This window comes from Prionailurus viverrinus, chromosome B3 (genome assembly GCF_022837055.1).
Source record: "Prionailurus viverrinus isolate Anna chromosome B3, UM_Priviv_1.0, whole genome shotgun sequence".
NCBI lineage: Eukaryota > Metazoa > Chordata > Mammalia > Carnivora > Felidae > Prionailurus > Prionailurus viverrinus.
Window position 1 is genome coordinate 43,553,418 of NC_062566.1, and position 19,012 is coordinate 43,572,429.

The window sequence follows — 19,012 nt, forward strand, 5'->3', positions numbered from 1 at the left end:
ACCTCTAAAAGTTTCCAGGCTCAAAGTAGTTTTTTCAGCAAATTATTTCAAACCTGCAGTGAATAGCTATTTCTCAAACCACATTATGGGCTTTAGAATGTAGAAAAGTTTGGAAAATTACGCAGTTCATATTACATTAATATATATTCCTGATCCAGGCATATCAAAGAGTATAGGGACATTTTTCTAGTTGAAAAAAAAATACAGTGAATGGTGTTTTGTTTTGTTTTGCTAACATTTCCCTGATTTTTAGCCAGATGTCTTTACCGTTGATTGGATTAAACTAAAATTTGTATAGGAGATGGATGCCAGGAAATGTCAACAGTTCATTTGGTTCTATGTGTATTTTTTGTGTGCAAGGTATTAGGATAAACTCTGGAGGAATTCAAAGCTGAGACAATATCTGCCTTCAGTGAGCCTTCTGACTTCTATATATAATACATAGAGATGAACACAAACTATAATATCATAAAAACACTGTGCCCAGCATCCCAAAGAAAAATAATATATAAGATAAAATAATAAGAAATAATATGCCCTCTAGGAATTTGTTTTTAGTGAGGAGATAATGCATGTTTCTGAAGTAAAATTAATGATGGGAAAAATAAATGGTATCAGAGGCCCAAAAGAGAGAGATGTATGAATTAGAGTGACTTTCTGGAGGAGGTAGGTTTTGAACAGATTAGATAGAGGTAAGTGAAGAAAAAGAAGTGGAACATTCAAGATAATTAACAAATAGGTGGAACAAACAGCTGATATTCCAGATTGGGTGGCTTAAAATCCACTCCTATACTTTTTTGTCTTACTTTGTTATAAAAGCTATAAAGTTAAAACCACATTTCTTTTAGCTAGAATTCTTCATAGGACCTAGGTTATCTTCCAAGTTACTCTCAACCTCAAGGTGTGAAGATAGAAGTGGGCAAAATGAGGTCATAGTCACATGTAGAAGACTGGGTCTTTGGGAGTAGTTTTGGTAGAGTTACCATCATGGTAACTTTGAGCCATGATAGTTAACTCTACCGAACACAGATGGTAACCAAGACAGTGGCTGGTTCCTTGGCCATCCTGGAAGTTCTCTCATACCACCTGCTGGCCTATAGTAAATCCCTTATAGCTTCTGTTACCTGTAAGAAACCTGACCAAACAGCTGTTATTAAGGCAATATTTTGATTGCCTTGAGGATATGGCTTACCTCCTGGAAATTGTGTTTGAATTAGGCAAGGCTGGTTACAGTTGAGAAGGAATTGTATCAGTCCTAATTGGATAGATGATAAAGCAAAAATAGTAAAATGTTACTGATAGTACCTAGGTGTTAGGTAGATGAGTGATCACTGTAAACTTCTATTTTCCAGTTATGTTTGAAATGTTTCATAATGTTAGGAAAATTAAAGCTTGTAGGAAAAGATTTGAACTGCTCCAAGTAAATTTGAATTTTCCTGAAAAACTTGTGATTGTCACTTGTAGATTATTATTCTGAAAAATATTTCCCAGTAATTTGAATCATAATTTCAGGCAAGATTTTAGAATGATTCTTTGTGGGTACAAATTTCACAGACCACAGATTTAATGATCTCAGTTATGCAAAAAAGTTTTTATGTCAGCTCCTTTCAAAATAGATACAAATTAAAATTTAAAAATAAAAGAAGGCAATCCAAAGTAACATGTCCTTTATCCAACTAGTGTTAACAGGGTGAGGGAAAGTGTTATCTTGAAAAGGCTTAATTTTTCAGGCTTTATTTCATATTGTAACACTGCACTTAACCAAACTCTATCCATCATTTCTTTATAAATCTGTTGTAAAGAAACAGTTACTGAATCAATGTTTATACGGATTGTTGTTTAGGAGGAAGCAGAAGAGAAATTAAGAAAGCAAAAGGAGTTGAAACAAGATTTTCTAGAACAAATGGCCCTGAAGGAACTAGTACTCCAGGCTGCAAAAGAGGAAGAGGAGACCTTTAGAAAAGCTACGCTAGCTAAGCTTGCTGAGGATGATCGAATAGAACTGATGAATGCTCAGAAGCAAAGAATGAAGCAGCTAGAACACAGGAGGGCTGTGGAAAAGCTTATCGAAGAGCGTCGCAACCAGTTCCTTGCAGACAAAGTAAGAAAAAGTGTTCATTTTTGTTATCACTGAACAGTAGTCAGCTCATCTATTCATCCACTCAGCATTTAACTGAGACCCTTTTATGTGCCAGGTGATGTTAGATATCTGCTAACTAGTCACATGGCATAGACATTTTCTGACCATTTATTTATGCATCTAGAATGTATTTATTGATGCTTTCTATGTGCTAGACACCGTTTGGTGTTGAGAACATATGTACAGCTAAGTCTATGACATCTATGATTTTATTTTATCGTCTTGGTTAAAGAAAATATATAAAAACAATCATTGTAAAGATATGTCAGTTACACATGACAATAATTATACAGGTATGGGCATCTTGGTGTGGTAGACAGGGCACAGATCATGAGTGCCCTGGATGCTATTTTAAGGAAGGTGGTCTTTATCCAGGGGAACCCACTGAGGAATTAAGAAAGCTATCTGATAAGATCTGCACTTGGGAAGATGACTTGAGTAGTGGTACTGGGGGTACTGCCTGGAGTGAGACCAGAGACAGGGAGATCAGTTAGGACATTACTACCATCAGTCCATGATAGGTGGGGAAAGCCTGTGCAAATAGAGAAGGGGGCCATGTGAGAGATGTTAGGGAGATAGACTTGATGGGGCTTGCTGACCAGTTAGCTGGGTCTGGAGAGGTGAGAGCAGGATTATGCCTGCTACTACCACTAAATAATACTATTGCTTCCATCTTCAGTGAGTGAGTGGGTGATGTCCTAAAGAAAACAAAGAAAAATAGATTTCAAGGGGGTATATAATTCCATTTTGTCCACATTGATTTTGAGGCCCCAGGGGTTGATTTCTTAGTTGGAAATATGGATTTAAGAGTTGGAGATGGAACTAGGTTTGTGCCTTTGGACACATTGATTTACCTATTTTATGTTTGATTTATAAAACTGAAATAATACTTAATCTACCACACTAGATTGTTGTGCTTTAAGAACCAAATAAGAGGGGCGCCTGGGTGGCTCAGTCGGTTAAGCGTCCGACTTGGGCTCAGGTCATGATGTCATGGTTCGTGATTTCGAGCCCCACGTCAGGCTCTGTGCTGACAGCTCAGAGCCTGGAGCCTGCTTCAGATTCTGTGTCTCCCTCTCTCTCTGCCCCTCCCCCACTCACACTGTGTCTCTCTTTCCTTCAAAAATAAATATTAAATTAAAAAAAAAAAGAACCAAATAAGATAACGTATAAGTGCTTTGTAAAGATAAATGATCTAAATATGAAGAGTACAGATTAGGCATAGGGTAAATATTTTAAAATAATTAATATAAGTTGTAGTGTAACAACTAACATTTACTGAGCTTTTACATATGTCATTCAACTATTCTAAGCTCATTTCAAGCAAATAACTTTAACCTTTCAACTCTATGAGTTAGGTAGGTCGGGGTTTTATAGCAAGTAAGTGGCAGAGCTGGAATTAAGTTAATTGATATCCTAATGATGATCTTTTCCAGTATGGGTAGGCAGAAAGAAATCTCAGGATATTCTTGTAATCAATAGATACTGATCTGCTAGGCATTCTGCTGAGTATTGGTGAGAGAACCAAAATAAATACAAGTTAATTTTTGTACTTTCTAGTGTAGTACAAAAAATGGGGTATAGATTCCCAAAACACTCAATTATATATAAAATTATACTGAGAATACATTTCTTAAATGTACAGTGTACATTTATAGAATTTGGTAGTTATAATTTACCAGTTGTGCAATACAGTTGACCCATGAGCAACACAGGGGATAAGTAAGGGTGCTGACACCTCCCCCAACTCCCACCCAGTCAAAAATCCACATAAAATTTTTGACTCCTCCAAAACTTAACTAATGGCCTCCTGATGACCAGAAGCCTTCCTGATAACATGAAGAGTCAACTGGCACATGGGGTGCCTGGGTGGCTCAGTCAATTGAGCATCTGACTCTTGATTTCAGCTCACATCATGATCCTAGGGTTGTGGCACTGAGTCCCACATTGGGCTCCGTGCTGTGCATGGAGCCTTGCTTAAGATATTCTCTCTCTCTCTCTCTCTCTCTCTCTCTCTCTCTCTCTCCCTCTCCCACTCCCTCTCCCTCTCCCCCCCTCTGTCCCTCTCCCCAGCTTGTGTTCTCTCTGTAAAATAAAAAAATAAAAAAGATTATCTTATTTTAAAAGAGTCAATTAGTACACATTTTATATACATATTATAAACTATATTCATATAATAAAGTAGCTAGAGAAAACAATCTTATTAAGAAAATCATAAGAGAAAATATCTTTATGGTACCATATTACTGAAAAAAATCTGCAGGTAAGTGGACCCACGCAGTTCAAACCTGTGTTGTTCATGGGTCAACTGTGCATTTATGGCAGAACTATGTGGGTTTTCCTGGAAATACATAAAAGATGAATAAAAGCAGAAGAAGGCTATTCTAAGTTGGCAGCATATGGAATTACCCACAATGAGAAACTTGGGTGATAGGCAGAGGAGTTTAGACATGATACAATAGGAAATTGGTGATCACAACATGGTCTTAGGAAGAAGAGAATGTAGTGATTCAAGAGTGAGGTGATGAGGACCTAGAATAGGTTAACAAAGCATGGAAGAAGCAAGAAAGGAAGAGTTTAAATATTTTTAAAGGAATATGAGACTGGTATGTTTTGTTTTGTCTTGTTTTGTTTTGTTGGTGGATCATATAGGGTAGACTGGAGGGAGGAGTCAAAATAACTCCAAGGTTTCAACTAGGAGAAACTCAAAGAATACCAAGTGCTGTTATGTTTTGAGTCAGAGAAAAAAGAGAATTACTTCAGTTTATATCATGTTGGGCTTGAAATAGAAATACAAATTGAAAATATCTTGAAGGCACTTGACTCAGAGGAGCAAAGCTTAGGTCAAGTTTTCCTAAACATACATATCTGGCATTAATTAGCACACAGAGATTCCAAGAATATATTATAATAAGAAACAATCAGAGGGCCAATGATGGAGTCTCAGCGAACATTCTTATTTAGGAGTAGAAGGAGGAGGAAAAAAACAATGACAAGACCAAGAGATGGTCAGAAAGGCAAGAGAATCTGGATGGTTGTAGTCACAGAAAACCAAGCGAGGTCAGCTCTTTTTTTTGTCTGCTCCATGAAGTGGGGAGGTGGGGGGGGGATACTTGGAGTTCAATTTTTAGGTCTCTTCTATTCTTATTCATTTCATGCTTTTGTTCTGATGCCATATTTCTAGCTGTCTAAATGATGTAGTTGGAAATCTTGTAAGTGCCTTAGAATTTAGTTTCCAAAAGTGAACATTCCACACAAACTTTTTACAGTTTCTGTAGCCTGAATCTTGGTTAAAGACAGCATATTCAGTTACCCAAGTCTATGACTTTGAAATCATCCTGGACTTTTCCCCATTCCTATCTAATAATTTTTAGTCAGCCACCAAATTCCATTGACTTCATTTCAGTAATAAGTCTTAAATCCAGTTTCTTAATAACTTACTCCAGACATTTAATACCATTCCTGTGGACTACTGAAATTGTTATCTATTGGTCTCCATATGACTAGTCCATCTGCTACTAGTTATAATGGGCTTAAAAAATTCATTATGTCCTCCTCGTACTTAAACCTAAGTGGATTCCTACAGCATAAAATCCCAATTCCTTATCTTTGATATAAATCAGTCATGATCTACTCTAACCTTTAAGGGTTAACCTTTAAGCACCTAGCATTTTGCTTGACAAGTGGTGAATAATAAATGTTTGTTGAATCAAGGAGGGTGATCAACAGTGTCAGACAAGCAGAGCAGTCAAGGAGGATGAAAATTAGAAGACTTTTGAAATGATCAGAAGGTTTTGAATACTCCTTGCGTAGAAAGAGGTAGAAACAGTGATAGACCGTCCCATCTCATGGCTTACAGAGCTAATTAGAAAGCTCCTAGAGAAGTTAGCAAGGCAACTATAAATGGAAATCACATAAAACCACCTAAAGCATAGATATTTCTACAATTTATGTCTTAATTTTCTTAATTTTTTCTAATGTAAATATTCCTAATATAAAGCTGTGTGCTAAAAGTGTCTGTGAGATTGGGTCACATTTTTCTTGCCCAAGAGCAAGGGTGGATTTTCATGATCATGGAACACATTAATCCTATAAGGCTCTAACTCTGTTTTTTTAGATTTCAGATATATTCCTAAATAGGTAACTATAATTTTGTCTACCTCTAAAAAAATCATATGGTTAGTAAGACAAAATATAAAACTACCCAGGAAAGAGTTACCTAATACCAGCTCTATTGAGTTTGTCTAAATGGACAAATTGGTTTCATACTTTCTATTTACCCTAATTTACTATGAAAGTGTTTATTAGGATAAATATTTAATGTGTTTACCACATCCCAAGTAGAGAAATCTTGTATTCTACCCCAACTAGAGACCGTACATCATTGGACAAAAATCTAACAACTGACCTTTCCTCACAACGTTTCAGAATTTTTTTGCATCTCCTTTTTATAAAGAACAGATCAGTTAGGATTAGGTTTGGCTGCAGGTACAGAGTATCAAATTAATAGTGGCATAGTAGATAGTTTACTATTCTCACATAAAAGTCTAAGGGAATTCAGGGCTGGAATGGAGGCTGTATTCAGCCTTCAGGAACCAGGGTCATCCTAGCATTTCGCTGTGGCTTCTGTAGCCTATAGCCTTTATCTTCATGGTCTAAATTGGATCTTCACCCTTCATGTTTCAAGTAGCAGATGGAAGAGTTGAAGAGAGACAAAGTGGGTGTATACGATTGATTCCTGGAATCTGCCATATGACACTTTTGCTTATAGTCCATTGGCAGAAACCAAGTCCTGTTGTGACCACACATGATTATAACGGAGCCTTAGAAATATAGTCTCAAAACAAATTCAGGTATAACAATTCCATGGCAGATTCTATAACTTTATATCATCTTAGAAAATAAGTAAGAGCCACTCAACTCTTTGATTCAATAACAAGATGGGTAGAGAGTGTAAGTCTTTTCTCAGTTAGCTACCAATGCTTCTTCTGATTCTGTAATGCAAGTAAGGTAATATCATAGTAGACAAAATAGTCTCATTAGAAGCCATTAAAGGCTTAAGTGGCATTGGATATGGCTGTGTCCTAGCATCCTTCTTTATTTGGTAACTATGAAGAGTTTTGAAGAAATTGTGACCCTAGGAAACTACTTACTGCACAGACCAGCTCAACATTAATACTACTTTAATTCTATGTAGGAATTCATCACTACTTCAGTGGCCTGCCTTTAGCACCCTTCCCTTTCCAATAGATTATTTGGATACAACGCTGTAAGAGTTCTTTTAAGCCCTAAAACTTTTAAAGCTGGCCATCTCTTCCATAGCAAGTGGCACAGAATTTTGGTGCGGTTACATGAGAGCATTCAGAACTGTTGCCTGAGAAACACTGGTTCTCCTGTTAGAACTCTTGCTGCTACTCCTGTGCTTCATATGGGCTCTTAAAATTTTTAACATACATGGAAATATTTATCTTTTAGATATCCCTATTCTGTTTCATCCAGTTTTTGGTTTTGTTTTACACTGAAAGCTGCCTTCAGCAATTGGCATACGGTAAACATTACATAAATATTTGAATTAATTAGGAAGTCCCTTCTTTGTACATTTTTTCCTTGGTGATGAAGATACTGTCCTGAAGATATATACTTGCCTCCCTAAAATCCCAGCCATGCCTTTTTTTTTTTGTATCCTTAAGGGAATAGTGACTGTAAAAAGTAGAGATTTGTGTATATATAATAAATATAAAAGATATATAAACTACATAATATTTTCTGTAGTGTAAAAAATAGTTCAATTTTATCTAATCCACTGCAAGATGGCTTTATCTGATGACTTCTTAAAAGATTAATGTATTCTGTGACAATAAAATTTCATTTACATTTCCAGCAACGTGAACTGGAAGAATGGCAGTTGCAGCAAAGACGACAAGGATGTATTAATGCAATTATTGAAGAAGAAAGACTAAAACTTCTCAAAGAACATGCTACAAAATTACTAGGATATCTTCCTAAAGTAAGTGAGATTTAATTCAAGGTATAATCTTCCTAAACTCTAATAATGGGGAAAAAAACAGAGGGCCTGGGTTTCACTTGTGGCTGTTACAAAGCAGCAGTGGGATTGGAGGCAGTCATTGAACATCTGTCTCTAAAATTAGAGTTGGTCTTGGCACATTCTTTTTTTTTTTTCTTAATGTTTCTTTATTTTTGAGAGAGAGAGTACAAGCAGCAAAGAGTCAGAGAGAAAGGAGACACAGAATCTGAAGTAGGCTCCAGCCTCTGAGCTGTCCGCACAGAGCCTGACTTGGTGCTTGAACTCATGGACTGTGAGAGCATGACTTGAGCTAAAGTCAGAAGCTTAACTGACTGAGCCACCCAGGTGCCCCAAATCTTGGCACAGTCTTTTTTTTTTTTTTCCAACGTTTATTTATTTTTGGGACAGAGAGAGACAGATCATGAACGGGGGAGGGGCAGAGAGAGAGGGAGACACAGAATCGGAAGCAGGCTCCAGGCTCTGAGCCATCAGCCCAGAGCCCGACGCAGGGCTCGAACTCACGGACCGCGAGATCGTGACCTGGCTGAAGTTGGACGCCTAACCGACTGTGCCACCCAGGCGCCCCTCTTGGCACATTCTTAAAGTAGGAGCCAGATTTACTGAATTTAAATTTTAGAAGTTCTTTTTCCCTTTGGGTGTAGGAAGTCTAAAACTAAACTACCCTAAAGCAACCGTGATACTTTTTATACAGGAAACTCTTGTAATTGGTAACACTGATAACAGACACATGCTTGAACCGAGTCCGAGACAGAGCTGCTGTATAATGGGAGGTTATAAGTAGGTACTAAGTAATCTATTTTTAAAAGTACTTCCAGAAGGTAACAGATTTTCATGTATAAGTGGGATACATTCTGACTATAAATGAAGTAACAATGGATTTTCCTAAGCCCCATAAACATCTGGACTCATGTAAATAAAATTTACAACCTTCAAATAGAAATGTCATTTGATATTTTATTCCATTGGAAGAATAAAGTGCTTATTTTGGGTTCAGTCCAGTGCTAAGGAAAGAGAAAGGGAAATATATGAGTAATTATTGCTTGTCCACAGGATGTTATAGTCTAATTGGCTGATTGGATTAATGAATATGAAATGATATACTGACAAAAGCTGTAAGAAATTCATTTCAAAAACATTAGACTATAAATTCTGGAGAATCTCAGTTTAGATACTTTTAAAAGGAAATAAATGTGGAGATAGGGAGAGTCTAACAAACCTGTTCTGCCAAAATGATTTTAATCTTTTAGGTCCTAATGGCCCTAAATGACCTAAATTATTCTTTAGCTCCTTTAAATTACATAAGTAAATATTTAAGAGCCTTTTATTGTGTACTATAAGGAAAAGAAAAGTAAATAAAAGCATCAAGAATTTCAAAGGGCTTGCTTAAAGGGCATGTAACTCCAAATCTGGAGTCTTTCCTGCAAGACAATGTTTGCTGATCAACCATAGAATGGAGGTGAGAGCCAATCCCCTGCATGAATCTGGCAAAGCTCAGTCTCTTAACTCTGACTGCTCTCATACCTTATGAAATTCTCATTCAGCCAATCCAAGCAGTGGTACTTGAGGTAGTAAAATAGAATTCCAGATTCCTATTACAAATTCCTATACTGGAGCTGATAAATAAATCAGGAAATCAGGTCAAAGATTTCATTATACATAGAGTCATAATTTTCAGAGACTAGTGATATTATTTGTAAACCTGTGAAATAGATTTCATTATCTTGGAGATAACTTAACACATTTTTGTAGTCTATATGTTAGTCTTAGAAGCATTTAGTTAAATATTCTGGCATTTGAAGTAACTCACAAAATATTTTTCCTGTAGGGAGTATTTAAAAAGGAGGATGATATCGATATGCTTGGTGAAGAGTTTAGAAAAGTATATCAGAAAAGGAGCGAAATTTGTGAAGAGAAGTGATACCATCAAGATTTGGTAAAACCTGGATTGTTTTGTTTTCACCACTAGATGTCAGTGTGACTTTTGTTTCACAGGTCAGTGATAGAATCCATAATCTATTTGGATTTTCTAAAGCAACTCTGTATTTCATCATTTGTAAACAATTATCTATAAGAAAATATTTGTTTTCTGATAAAATTAAATTGCAGAATATTTTTTATCTATAAAATTAATTGTTATTAGTCAAATTCTTGTTCTTGTACTCATAATTTGAAGAGCTGAGTTACACACCACATTACAACATTTCCTTTATATAAATACAATACAGCCAAACCCAGGAAACTTTTCCATACTACTCCTCCTGCTCAGAGCTTGGTATTTGTGTTTAGGGAAAGTATCTTTTTCTTTCTACTATAAGGGAAAAGAATAAAGAGTGAGGAATTTCAAAGTGCTTTATTGTCAATAAGAACTTAAATGACAGTTTATGTGCTAGTACTGTTTTTATTAACTAGAGCTAAATCACCAGAGCATAAAATACTTTATATAAAAGGGCAAGTGGCTCACAATTTTCTAATAATCACCTATAAATTTTGTATCCACCCCAAATCTAAACAGGGAATTTGTTGCAATTGCTTTGATTTCATTATCAAATATCTTGTTTATAAAGAGTAAAAATAAATCATTAAAACTTTAAATAAAATGTATATGGGGCACACAGTCAGTTATACAGACTAATTAAAGTAGGTCACTTATCAATTTCCCCATTCAAGTGCCTTCATAAATTCCTCTTCGGTGAAAGACAGCATCTTGGCAGCTTCAATATGCATCTGTGTTTGTAACAAATCAATATTGTTTTAGCATTAAGAGTAGACCACAGGACAACACACAGTTGATAAAAATGTGTATATAAATATGCTATCAAATGATAAGCTCTGTTGGAATGTGTACTCTAATTCCAATAAACATATTTGAAATAATTACATTCAAGGGTCAGCCTGTAAAAGCCCATTTGTCCATGGTGGTTACTGAATCAACCTGTTGAGAGAACACTTCAGTAGTATTTTAATACGTAACCTTTGCAAAAAGGGAAAGTGGCAGAGCCATGGCTTTGAATCTTTTCACCACCAAGTAATTCATGTGTAGAGAAGGGAAGAGTGATTTGGAATCCATTTTCACTCTTCCGTGTTTAAAGAGGCAAACCAATCCAATAAGATAATAGTATATTATACTCTTGTATATACTTTCTGTCATTAGGGAGTACCCATACTGTATTTACCAGTCCCATTTTCCACATTACTAATTTATCTGCCTGAAAATATCCATTTGCTTGGATGACATGTTATGTAGAAATCTTATTATGTATGTTCTATAGGTAAAATTTTGTACCTAAGCATATCAAATACATCTAAAAATATCTACAATTTAACTTTTTTTTAGAATAGACTCACCTTCTGCCTTTTTAAAACATCAATTAATTTTAACTGCTTCTTGAACCCTATCATTAATTCTCCTTTTTGTTTTTCTAGCTTCTTGTTTTCAGACTTTAATGCTTCAATTTTTTTGTGGTCTTCATTGGCTATATCCTGCACAAGGAAAAACAAATCCCATATAGTCTTCAAATTATAAAAACTATAGTCACTTTGCAATAACTACCTTTAAAATATAAAATTTTTGTAAATCTTCTCTGCATTACTGAAAAACTGACTTTGATAACTCATACATTTTAAACATTTTAAATATAATTCAGTTCTAATCCCAGTAGTGGCAGAGTAACTTATAATGGACCAAACTCTTCTGAGGGTAACAATAACATATTTGAAGGCACAGATGAGTAATCAATAGTAAGCAGAAAGTGGAGATGATATGATCCTTGAAAAAAGGGAAATAAACTGACTGAGGTCCATATTCAACTGGCTTCTGAGAGCACTTTCCACTTAATGGGTTCACAGGAGATAGACCTCAAGGAAAAAGTAGTTTTACTGGGCTGAGGAATGAAAGAGCAGGGTTGCCAGGGTGGTAGAAATTTCCAGGTGGTAAATCCTGGAAAGAAAAGAGCCCTCAAAATTCCCTCAAATCCTTGGCAGATACCTAGATAGCCCACGTGCAGAGTGAGACCCCTAGGAAATGCAACATGAAAGGCAAGAGCTGTGGTCTAGAGAGCTGGGCAGAGAATTCAGCCAGTGGTCTGACAAGGCAGAGTTTGTAATCTTGGCAAAAATTACCTGAATGAGCTCTGCAGCAATTTGGACAGTGCAGAAAAAATATCTGTGAGCTTTAAGACAGGTCAGTAGAGTTTATTTAAGTATAGGAAGATCTTAAAGAAATATTAAAGGAAGGCTTTCATGCAAAAGGACAATGATACCAGAAGGAAATCTGAATCTACATACACATAAAAAAGTACCAGAAATAATAGAATATTAGACTTTTTCTTTCAAAATAAATCTCTGTAAAAGATAATTGACAGTGATATCACCAAGATTAGGAAGCTCCAGACCCTTCTCCCCCCAACAAATACACAGAGAAACACTGAAGATACAATATACTCCCCAATGTAACATGAGAACTCTAGAAGCCAATTAAGCAGCAGTAACAACCAAACACCTAACCAACAAAAAGTCACATTCAAAATGATAGGAAACTTTATGGCCTTTATGCTCACCCTTTCCCCTTACTCTCCTGGCCTAGTGGAAAAAAGCAGCCTCTAAATTCATGGAAAAAAGAGTGGAACTTACTTGTGATGTTCTGACTTGTCTGAGGATTGCTTGAGGGACTGTCTTGCCTGACTCAGAGCACTGATGGGAAGTGCTACACCTGAGGGCTACTGGGGGTCTGCAGAACCATGAATGCCTAAGGGCAAGAGATTATGGGCAGAGGAATAAAATACAACATCTAAGGCCCTGAGAAGCAGCAGGAAATTAAGAAATTTCTAGGAAAATCTAGGAAATCTAGGAAAAATCTAGGAAATTAAGACGTTTGAATGACAAAAAGAGCTTTAAGACATATAGAAAATAATACAAAATGGTAGCAGGAATTTCTTCCCCATCACTAATAACTTGAAATGTAAGTGAATTAAAGTCCCCATAGATTGGATTTAAAAAACAAGATCAAGTATATACTGTCTACAAAAGACTCACTTTAGATCTAAGGACAGAAAACACAGATTGAAAATGAAAGGATGGAAAAAGATAATCCATGCAAATGGTAACCACAAGAGGATGGAGGTAGCTACAATAATACCTGACAAAATAGACTTTTAGTCAAAACAGGTACGAGAGACCAAAAAAAGGCCATTATATAATAATAAAAGGCTCAATTCACCAAGGAGCTATAACAATTATATATGCACCCAACATGAGTTCCTAAATATATGAAGCAAACATGGACAGAATTGGTGGGAGAAGAAGAACCGCTCTACAGTTACAGTAGACTTCAATACCCCACTTACAATAATGGATAGAACCAGAAAGAAGAGCAATAAGAACAGTACTGGAACAACCCTAAAGACCAACTGGACCCAAAAGACATATTAGAACATTACACCCAAGAAAAGCAGAATATATATTTTTCTTAAGTGCACATGAAACATTCTCCAAAATAGACCATTTTAGGCCACAAACAAGTCTTAGGAAATTTTAAAAGATTGAAACCAAAGTGTCTTTCCTGTTCACAGTGAAATGAAACTAGAAATCAATAGCAGAAGGAAAATGGAAAATCCATAAATACGTGGGAATTAACATACTTTTAAACAACCAATGGGTCAAAGAAGAAATCACAAGAGAAATTAGAAAAATATCTTCAGATAAATGACGATGAAAACCCAATATAACAAAAGTTATAGGATGCAGTGAGAGCAGTGCTAAGAGGAAAATGAAATGTATAGCTATAAATGCTTACATTAAAAAAGAAGATATCTCAAAACAACAATCTCACTATAACTAGAGAACTAAACCCAAAGCTAGTTGAAAATAGAAAATAAAGCTTAGAGCAGAGATAAATGAAATAGAGAATAAAAAAACAGTAGAGAAAAATCCATGAAACCAAGAGTTCCTTCTTTGTTAAGATCAATAAAATTGACAAACCTTTACCTAGACTAAAAAAAAAAAACCATGATGACTCAACTAACATCAGAAATGAAAGCAGGAGTCACCTGGGTGGCTCAGTCTATTAAGTGTCTGACTCATGATTTCGGCTCAGGTCATGATCTCATGCTTGGGAGATCAAGTCCCACATTGGGCCCTGCACTGGGCATGGAGTCTACTTAAACTTCTCTCTCTCCCTCTGCCCCTCCCCTGCTCATGTTTGCTCACTCTCAAAAAAATAATAATAACAAAAATGAAAAAGGGGATATTGCAACTGATTTTACAGAAACAAAGCCATTTTGGAAGGTTTTATTTTTTAATTTTTTTTTTAACGTTTACAAGAGAGTGCAAGTGGGGGAGGGGCAGAAAGCAAGGGAAACAGAATCAGAAGCAAGCTTCAAGTTCTGAGCTGTCAGCACAGAGCCCAACTTGAGCTCAAACTCACAAACTGTGAGATCATGACCTAGGTGAAGACGTTTAACCAACTGAGCCACCCAGGTGCCCCCATTTTGGGAGATTTTATTTATTTATTTATTATTTTTGGAAGATTTTAAATTAATGGGAGAGTAGACATTACAACTGATATCCCAGAAATACAGAAGATAAGAGAATACTATGAACAGTGGTACACCAATAAATTGGATAACCTAGATGAAACAAATTCCTAGACATTCCCAATCTACTAAAACTGAATGATAAATACGAAATCAGTTCAGGAAATCCAAATAAATCTGTACCTAGTTAGGAGATTGAAGGAGTATTCAAAAACCTTTTAACAAGGAAATCCCTGAACTAGATGGCTTCACTGGTGAATTCTACCAAATATTAAAAAAAAAAAAGAACATGAACCATCTTTAAATTCTTTACCCAAACTGAAGAGAACAAAACACTTCCAAACTCATTCTATGAAGACAGCATCAGCCTAATACCAAAGCCAGACAAAAATACAACAAAAAAAACTACAGACCTATATCCCTCACAAATACTTACGTGAAAATCCTCAACAAAATAATAGCACACAATTCCACAGTACATGAAAAGACTGTACAGAATGACCAAGGGGGATATATTCCTGGAAGCAAGGATGGTTCAACATAATGAAAATCAATCAATGTAACAATTCACATTAACACAATGGAAGAAACACACAATCCTCTTGAATGATGTCAAAAAAGGATTTGAGAAGATTAAACACGCTTTCATGTTAAAAAACATGAAACAGACAAGGAACAATGATCCTACTTCAACATAATAAAAGCCCCACATGAAAAGCCCACAGCTAATATACTCAGTGGTAAAAGACCAGAAGCTTTTACTCCATTATCAAGAACAAGACAAGGATACCTGCTTTTGCCACTTTATCCAACATAGTACTGGAAGTCTTGGTCAGAGCATCCAGGGAAGAAAAATAATAAAAGGCATCCAAATTTAAAAAAAGAAGAAGAAGAAACATTATTCCTGTTCACAGATAACACATGTATGTGGAAAACCCTAAAGATTCTACAAGAAAACTATTAAGAATAAATTCATTTGGTAAAGCTGCAAGTTACAGAATCAATACAAAAAATCAGTTATGTTTTATATACTAACAATGAATATTCCTAAAAAGAAATAACCATTGTACAATAACCATTGTATTGTAACCTTACAATAACCATTGTATTCAAAAGAATACAATACTTAGGAATAAACATAACCAAGATGAAAGACTTTTACACTGAAAACTTGAAAACTGCTGAAAGTATTTAAATCCAAATAAATGGACAGATATTCTGTGTTTGTGGATTGGAAAGACTTAATATTTTTATGATGCCAATACTACCCAAAAGATATTTATAGATTCAATGTCATCTCTATCAAAATCCCAACTGTGTTTTTTTACAGAAATGGAAATATCCATCCTAATATTCATATGGAATCTCAAAAGGATATAAATAGTCAAACAATCCTGAAATGAATAACAAAGTTGGAGGTCTCATACTTCTGGATTTCAAAACTTATTACAAACCTACAGTGATCAAAGCAATGTGATACCTTCATAAAAGACATAGACCAATGGAACAGAATGCCCAGAAATAAACACATAAGGACAAATAATTATATTGACAAGAGTGCCAAGACCATTCCCTGGGAACGGACATCCTCTTTAACACACTGTACTTGGAAACTTGGTATCTCCAAGCAAAATAATGAGCCTGTACCTCTATATCATACTATCTACAAAAATTAACTCAAGTTTGGTTAAAGACCTAAATGTAAACCCTAAAATTATTAAACTATTAGAAGAAAACAGAGGGGACATGGTACATGATATTGGATTCAGTTGTGATTTCTCAGGATGCCAAAAGTACAAGCAACCACAAAAAAATTTTAAAAAATACTACATTAAAGGACAAAATCAACAGAGTGAATGGCAAATCTCTGCAAATCATATATCTGACAAGGAATTAATATCCAGAATATGTAAAGAATTCCTACAAGTCAGTAACAAAGCACAGTCAACCAATTCAAGTCCTTGCCTATTTTGTAGACATTTCTCCAAAAAAAGATATACGTATCACTAGCAAGCACAAAAAAGGTGGTCAGTATTACTAATCATTAGGGAAATGTAAATCAAAGCCACAATGAGAAATAACCCCCTAATAAATATTAGGATGACTACTATAAAAAAAATAAAACCAAAACCACAAAAAAATAACTGCTGGTGAAAATACAGAGAAACTAGAACCCTCATGCACCATTGGTGAGGATGTAAAATGAGACAGCTCCTGTGGAAAAGCAGTATGGTTGTTTCCTGAAAAATTAACAAGTATTTGCCATATGATCCAGCAATTCCACATCTGGATATATACCCAAGAAAACTGAAACCAGGGTCTTAAAAAGAGTAATTGTACACTCATGTTCATAGCAGTCAGTTAAGCAGCCAACTCGATTTCGGCTCAGGTCATGATCTCATGGTTCAAGGGTTCGAGCCCTAGGTCAGGCTCTGTGCTGACATTGCAGAGCCTGCTTGGGATTCTCTCTCTCTCCCTCTCTTTCTTAAGCAACCATCAGCTTCATAAGACTATGATAAAGGTAGAAGATGTTATATATACACCTAATGATAACCATAAATCAAAAAACAGTAAAAAAATATGCAAAGAATAAAGAGAAAGGAATCCAAGTATATCACTAAAGAAAATCAGCAAACCATGAAAGAGAGCAAGACAAAAGTCAGAGAAAAACTACAAAAAAAATCCTACAAAACAAGTAACAAAATGACAATTAATACATACCTATCAATAATTACTTTGAATGTAAATGGACTAAATACTCCAATGGAAACACAGGATGACAAAGTGGATAAAAACAAAATCCATCTATATGCTGCCTATAAGAGACTCATTTTAGACCTAAAAATACCTGCAGATTGAAAGTAAGGGGATAGAGAAATACTTATTTTGTAAATGGATGTCAAAAGAAAGCTGGGATGGGGCGCCTGGGTGGCGCAGTCGGTTAAGCGTCCGACTTCAGCCAGGTACGATCTCGCGGTCCGTGAGTTCGAGCCCCGCGTCGGGCTCTGGGCTGATGGCTCAGAGCCTGGAGCCTGTTTCCGATTCTGTGTCTCCCTCTCTCTCTGCCCCTCCCCCGTTCATGCTCTGTCTCTCTCTGTCCCAAAAATAAAAATAAACGTTGAAAAAAAAATTAAAAAAAAAAAAAGAAAGCTGGGATAGCAGTACTTAGACAAAAGAGACTTAAAACACTGTAACATAAAGCAAAGAACACTATATATAATAAAGGGGACAATCCAAGAAGAAGATACAATAATTGAAAATATTTGTACACCTAGCATGGAAGAACCCAGATCCATAAAACAGTTAAAGACAAACATAAGGGAACTAATCAATACTAACACAATAATAGTAGGGGACTTTAACATCCCACTTACATCAATGGACAGGTCATCTAAACAAAAAATCAACAAAGAAATAGTGGCTTTGAATGACACAGGAGACTAACTGGACTTAACAGATACATTCAAAACATCCTAAAATAGCAGAATACACTTTCTTTTCAAGCACACATGGAACATTCTCCAGAACAGACCACATATTAGGGCACAAAACAAGTCTCAACAGAATTTAAAAGATCAAAGTCATACCATACATCTTTTCTGACCACAGTGCTATGAAACTAGAAATCAATCACAAGAGAAAATCTGGAAAGAACACAAATATCTAGAGGTTAAATAATAGGCTACTAAAAAATGAATGGGTCAACCAAGGTATCAAAGAAGAAATAAAAAATTACATGTAAACAAATGAAAATGAAAACACAACAGTACAAACTCTTTGGGATATAGCAGAAGTGTTTCTAAAAGGGAAGTTTACATAAATACAGGCCTATCTCAACAAACATAAAAAGTCTTAAGTAAACAACCTAACCTTACACCTAAAGGAACTAGAAAAAAAAAGACCAAACAAAACCCAAAATCAAAAGAAGAAAATAACAAATGTTACAGCAGAAAAATGATATAGAGACTATAAAAATTATAGAACAGATCAATGACACCAGGAGCTGGTTCTTTGAAAAGATAAACAAGATTGATAAACCTCCAGGGAGACCCATCAAAAAAAAAAAAAAGAAACAAAATCATAAATAAAAGGAAAAATGACAACCAACACCATATAAATAATTTTAAGAGAGTATCATGAGAAACTGTATGCCAACAAATTGGACAACCTAGAAGAAATGGATAAATTCCTAGAAACAACCCACCAAAACTGAAAGAAATAGAAAATTTGAACAGAATGATTACCAGCAATGAAATTGAACTAGTCAAAAAACTTCCAACAAACAAAAGTCCAGAA

The 19,012-nt window shown here is 35.5% G+C and overlaps 2 protein-coding genes across 4 annotated transcripts in view; one reads left to right on the forward strand and one right to left on the reverse strand.

Annotated features, from left to right (window-relative positions):
* Positions 1–10,288, forward strand: part of MNS1 (meiosis specific nuclear structural 1) — a 47,378-nt gene extending 37,090 nt beyond the window's left edge. For all 3 annotated transcript variants that reach the window (XM_047864045.1, XM_047864046.1, XM_047864047.1), the window contains 3 exons: positions 1,844–2,101; positions 8,022–8,147; positions 10,012–10,288. In XM_047864045.1, the coding sequence (XP_047720001.1) occupies positions 1,844–2,101; positions 8,022–8,147; positions 10,012–10,104 (477 nt within the window). In that variant the 3' untranslated portion in view covers positions 10,105–10,288. The remainder of the gene's footprint in view (positions 1–1,843; positions 2,102–8,021; positions 8,148–10,011) is intronic.
* A 36-nt stretch (positions 10,289–10,324) lies between these two features.
* The window catches only part of TEX9 (testis expressed 9), a 61,843-nt gene continuing 53,155 nt past the window's right edge, over positions 10,325–19,012 (reverse strand). Inside the window, exons 11-12 of the mRNA XM_047864049.1 lie at positions 11,532–11,666; positions 10,325–10,910 (exon numbers count right to left, since the gene is read on the reverse strand). Coding sequence (XP_047720005.1) covers positions 10,836–10,910; positions 11,532–11,666 — 210 coding nt within the window. The 3' untranslated portion in view covers positions 10,325–10,835. The remainder of the gene's footprint in view (positions 10,911–11,531; positions 11,667–19,012) is intronic.